The 6,120-nt window shown below is 37.6% G+C and overlaps 1 protein-coding gene across 7 annotated transcripts in view; it reads right to left on the reverse strand.

The window, feature by feature from the left end:
- Positions 1 to 6,120, reverse strand: part of csnk1g1 (casein kinase 1, gamma 1) — a 71,462-nt gene that overhangs the window by 60,763 nt on the left and 4,579 nt on the right. For 6 of the 7 annotated variants that reach the window (XM_016550826.1, XM_016550827.1, XM_016550823.1 and 3 more), the window contains exons 2-4: positions 4,892 to 5,193; positions 3,515 to 3,555; positions 3,375 to 3,444 (exon numbers count right to left, since the gene is read on the reverse strand). In XM_016550826.1, coding sequence (XP_016406312.1) covers positions 3,375 to 3,444; positions 3,515 to 3,555; positions 4,892 to 5,072 — 292 coding nt within the window. In that variant the 5' untranslated portion in view covers positions 5,073 to 5,193. Of the gene's footprint in view, positions 1 to 3,374; positions 3,445 to 3,514; positions 3,556 to 3,635; positions 3,677 to 4,891; positions 5,194 to 6,120 lie in introns of all 7 variants that reach the window. The other variant, XM_016550822.1, reaches the window with a different exon arrangement.

Here is a 6,120-nt window from a genome sequence, read left to right on the forward strand (position 1 = left end):
TACATATAAAACTCATCTTACATTGGAAGGTTTTTTTCCCGCCAAGAAAAATACAAAAAGCAATATACTCCTATTAAATTCCTTTTTAATCGTAACATTAGAATTAAGGTGTAGTCATACAGTTTGGATATGAACACAGTATGCTTTAAAAGCTAGCTCTAAGAAACAGAGTCTGCATATTGTACCCCAGCAGCCCCTGTGAGGGGTCAGGGCTTCAGAGTTCATGTGGGACCCTGCTGATTCGGTATTACTCCAGTGTGGTGCCCAAGGAGCTGAGCAAGGCACCAGTGTAGAGTTACACAAGCTCGGATGCCAGGCAGTTTAATCAGCGGACTGCTTTTCAGACGTCATACGATAACAGCGCTAAGTGAACATCCTGGAAACGCTTGTGGTCAGAGTGCCACCTTTGCTGAAGTGCTGATTCATCACTGAGACACAAACCCTGCTGTGGGACATGTACAGAGACGCACAGCCCGCATACCGTCCCAGATACGGCACAGGAAGAAGACTTATACACAGAAAGACTCAAAGCATTTCCACAGACATCCCTGCTTAAACCAGCAGACATGTAGGCTTACACACAGCTTTACTGAGACGCTTGTATAGACGCTAGCTGTGCAGTGTGCTGAATTATTGATCAGATGCTGCTGCTGCCACCCTTTTCCTGTCTCCTCTGGTCCAACACACCCCTGAACTATATATATCATTACAAACACATCCGCTTGACATCTACTTCAAATGTAAGAAGGGCAAATGTTTCCTATACAAAGCGTTACAAAACATACAAATTCCAAACTTTATGAATACCTGGTGATAGTTGAAAATGAAAAATCTATTGTCACTTATGAATGAATGAATGAAATCAGTATGATTTCATTCATTCTTCATTCACTTACTCCCAAATCAGTACGAAAAATGTTAAAAATCTATTATAATATTAAAAGTTTTCCATATTTAATATAAAAACCCATCTAATTTTTAAATAGACATACAGTATTCTGGGATGTTATGCACACTTCTGTTTAAATGTTTGGGATTATTAAGATTTTTGAAAAGTTTCTTATGCTCACCAAGGCTGCATTTATTTGTAAAACAGTAATAGTGAAAAATTATTACAATTCACCCATTTTCTATTTTAACATTTTATTAAAAAGTATTCTATTCCTGTGATGGCAAAGCTGAGTTTTTAGCAGCCATTAGGGGCCGTTCACACACAACGCTTCCATAGTATAGTTGACTTCCATAGTATTTTTTTTTTCCTACTAAGGAAGAAGTCAATGGTGCTCATCAACCGTTCGTACACTAACATTTTTCAATATATCTTCTTTGGTGTACAACAGATGAAAGAAACTCATATAGGTTTGGAACAAGTGGAGGGTGAGTAAATGATGACAGAATTTTCATTCTGGAAGTGAACTACTCCTTTAAACTGTGTAGCAGCTCTCAACCTTAAATGAACATGCAGAAAAACAGCAAGGGGCCATTCACACGGAACACAATTTTCCATTCCACTGCACTACTTTTCCATTGTTTTTCTATGCAAACAAGTGCTAGACAGATGTGTCTGACCGATGAGATCTCATGTCTTCTGCAGCATCTTGTGCATGACTCGCTGTTCTAAAAACATTGTGCTCAAGTTAAAATAATTTCAACTTAAAAATAACAAATGTGTCTCAAGATGAGAACCAAAACCCCCTCCCCTCCCCCCATTGTACTGCCCGCCTTTTGCAGTTTTTGAAGCGACCTCAAGAACACCTACATTAGGTGAATTAATGCCACTAGTCTAACATTTAATTTATGTATTGATTCAGGACACAGAGTTCACAGTAATGTAAGTGAGTATCAGTTCTGTTCACATACACTAATGTAATCAGTTGTAATGGCTGTCAAATGAGGCTTTTCTCAGTTTGGCTGACTGTGAGAGCAGAGAAGCATTTGCCTTGATTAAAAACTGCAGATACTGCAAATCGGTATCATGTCACTGCATAATTACATTTCTATAAAGAAAAACGGCAGATAAAAACACATCACAATGTCAAAATTCAGTCCAGCCATGCAGCATAAGAACAATATTCAATCAGTGATTAGCATTTTATGGGCACATTTTACTAATAAAATTCTGTTCACTGAAATCTTCATTTCATTCAACAATACGCACCATGGCCCAAAATTTGTGCTTTAAAAAGCTCTAGAAAAGACACCAAAATGTCCTTGTTAGCATGAACCCTGTGAAATGACTGACACCCAGATCTATTAATTCTAATCTGAATTCTTCCTAAAATGATAATAGAATTTCTATCTAGCTAGCTGTCTATTGAATGCAAACACACACAACATTGGCTATACATGACAGGGAACCGTCTTACTGACGCAGCTGCTGCGTAAATTTCTTATTCTAATACACTCAGTCTGAAGATGTTGACTGAGGAATGACTGTGTGTGAATCTCAAGAATAGAGAGTCTGAGGCCACACCCCCTGGCCTGTCATCCACCAGACATTGAATAGAGAGCATCTGCGTTGTGTCACCAGGGCAACACCGTCACCGTGCTGCTCTGTGACGCCCGAGCCGCTACTTCCTGAATCAAAGTGCAGTGTGAAGTGATCAAACCCAGCAGCCACTGCATGAGCAGACATATGTTTTACCACTAGTTTGAGTCTTGCCTCAATACGGTGTCCTGATAAAAAAAACCTAACAATTATTAGTCCTTGCTGATTTACAGCATGAATAAACAGATTTAGAGGTTAAGAATAATATGAAATTATTAAAGGGGTCATATGATGCGATTTCAATTTTTCCTTTCTCTTTGGAGTTGAGACAAAAATACAATGAAAAACCTCTGTAGAATTTCTTTGTCAGATATTTCAACATGATCTGATCACTGCTGACAAGTTTTCTCTATTCATCAACCACTGGTAGGTGAGGCAGAACATGAATTTTGTAGCAAGCGAGTAGATTTTCATTTCTGTTTTATATATATATACACACACACACACACACACACACACACATGCCTAGGCTCAGTAGTAAAACAAACTGTTCTGTAAGATCAAAACTGAAACTATGACTCAACATGTCAGATACTCCAGAGGGGAAAAAATCCTCAATCCAATACAAAGGAAACATCCTTACAAAACCTGCTCGGGAACTGCAGGCTTCAAAGCAAGAAAAATAATGGTAAATCCCTGTCACAAAGCTTAGGCGCAGTATAAACAAAGTCATGCACCTGGATATGAAGATTAAGGCTAAAGGTATATGAGATAAAATGAGCAAACACTCTGAATATGAAACACAACACATGAAATGAATATTATCCAAGTAAACAAAGAAGATAAATGCAGGGTATAGCGGTGCTGGTGCTGATTATAATCTTACCTGAACTGCCTAATGTTTTGTAGAACCGGTACTCCAAATGTAGCTGTGGGGCCCTCGATTTCACAGGTTCCTTTAGGAGTGGCAGAAAAAAAAAAGATTCAATTAAAACCCATTTATTTGTTCACATTAAGTTGACTTACCAACTTTATTGCAACATACTCATTTGTATAGAGATTCTTTCCTAAAAAGCAAAACAGAAAAAGGGTGACCATCTGCAACTGAAATTAGACTGATTAAACATGAATGCAATAATATACTTACCAACTTTATTGCAACATACTCATTTGTATAGAGATTCATTCCTAAAAAGCAAAACAGAAAAAGGGTGACCATCTGCAACTGAAATTAGACTGATTAAACATGAATGCAATAATACAGACATTTTGGCCTATACTTCTATTTTCAATTATTGGATTTCTTTATTGGAAATCATCTATACATAGCTAAGTTAATGCTGCTCTGTGCCTGCTCAAAATTCAGTGTAAAGACACAATGCCACATAAAAGCTAGACTATATTATACCTGCTCAGACCCACCTCAGCCCCTAGAATTGAAGTATGCAGTTGTAATTGCAGTGTAAATGCATTTATGAGCAGCATGAAACAGTCTGTGTAAAGACCCTAATGCCACTTCAGAAGCACTTCTGTGCCACCTTCGCAGTGTAAATTTGGCATTAGATAGGAACATCTAATTAGATCAAATCAATTAGATAGGTAATTCAATGCAGATTTTGACAAGAATGTGTGTCATGAGCAACACTCTACCCACACTAGAGCAATTATGTGATTACTGTATCAGCGGTGACTGACCGATTGCTTGATTAACAGAAGTGGTAGTTCCCTTTTGTGTCAGTTCCAAAATCTACCAATTTTCTTGTCAATTTTATAAGTGAATTTCAAGCGAGTTTACAATTTTCAGCAATTTTTGATTACATAATTGGCCATTAGATAACCAATATGGTGGCTGATAAATTGATTATACTACAAAAATATTGTTTGCAGGTAAATATCTCAAGAAAAGTAATGTCAGGTTTAAACATTACAGAAGAAAAGATGGATAGAACAGATTAAAATGACCTAGCATTTATTATCTGCTTCCAGTATCACAGAATAAAAAAAATATTATTTATATATTATAAAATATATATATATATATATTTATTATTGGCCAACGCCTTAAAAGGTGAAGTGTGCAATTTTTTCCTCTGTTCCACAACCAATCAGTTTGTTCAACTAATAGATCAGGGAGGCGTGTTCTAAGAAAACCTCTTTGAAAACATTGTTTTTTTCAATACAATTTGTTGCCACTAGCAGTGCACAAATTACACACTTCGCCTTTAAGGAACTTTCACATGACTCAAGTCAACATTCCCCAAAGGATTGACAAATGAGGGTGACCCAGGAACTCCAGAGCTCCTGAGATTCACTCCTGCTTGGCACCTTTGAGCGAAGAACTTCACCCCTAGTTGCTCCATGGAGACTTTTGTGAAAAATGAAGACACTAATGGCTTCTCTTACCGAGTTTCAGCTCTCCAAAGTTGCCACAGCCGATCTTCTTGCCAACTCTGAAGTTTGGTCCAACCATAAGGACCCCAGAGGACGTGGAGGAGCTGGAGGGCCGTGAGTGCCCGCTGCGTCCCTGGGCCACTTTACTGCTCCTCACCGGCCTCTCGCCCTCCTTCTCTCTGGGGTGATCCATGACTGCGAGATCCAGATGAACCAGGCCAGAGCCCAAAGCAGACAGCTCAGGCCAAAAGAAAACTCATGGGACGACTGCTGTTGGCACCGCTGCCGCTAAGCCAGTCACTGCTTCCAGCACACTGAGGGAAGAAAACATTTGATCTGAGTATGTTTTAAGCACCATTACACCTCTGAAACAATAACAGTGTGTAATAAGTATATTACTTCTTCATTACTTTATATCAAGTAAAACAATATGAAATCTAGCTTCATCCAAGGGTGGAATAACTGGTTAGCTACAGATAAAAATCTGCCAATTTCAATAACAATGTGACAATAACAAATTGCAATATTTGTAATTAACTTGGACTGTAATAATTTGACTAATTATCATGACATCTGTTGAATTTTGAGGCATTACATTTCAATAAAAATAAAAAATATGAAAAATATTTTTAACACAGATGAATAGTCTACTATAAAGTGTGTATAAATGTGTATTAAGAAATAAAATAGGACGACCTTTGATATAGTTTTCAATGTTGCTTTTAAAATTAATATGTGGGAAATGTTTTAAGAAAAATAATATGAAACAAGTAACAATCTCACAGTATTAGCTCGGCAACCAAAAAATATTCAACCGAAACAGCAAAAAATAATTTTCAGTTATGTTTAATTATTGCTTCTACAATCTATTTTGTGCACACAAATGGATAAGCTATGATAGGTAAACATGTCAGCAGAGTGGACACGCTTCACTGCGAACAAAAAGATGCTAAAGCTGCATGAAAAGCATACCGAGTCAAATTAGTACACATTTACAGAATTTTTAATTGCGCATGCGCAAAGCCGACCTCATACGTCATCAGTCCGGAACTGCTTCCGTTTACAACAGTGAGCGCAAGCTAGATTAAAGTGATTATTATGTTTTAAATATGGTATTTTTCTTACAAAAACGCATCGATTCGCTACAGGAGGCCTTTGTTCACCCCCGGAGCCATGTGAGACACTTTTTTTTTTTAATGGATGGGCGCTTTTTATTTAACTTCTTTTGGACTGAAGCACTG

Source organism: Sinocyclocheilus rhinocerous, unplaced genomic scaffold (genome assembly GCF_001515625.1).
Source record: "Sinocyclocheilus rhinocerous isolate Xijiao unplaced genomic scaffold, SAMN03320098_v1.1 scaffold1396, whole genome shotgun sequence".
Lineage (NCBI taxonomy): Eukaryota > Metazoa > Chordata > Actinopteri > Cypriniformes > Cyprinidae > Sinocyclocheilus > Sinocyclocheilus rhinocerous.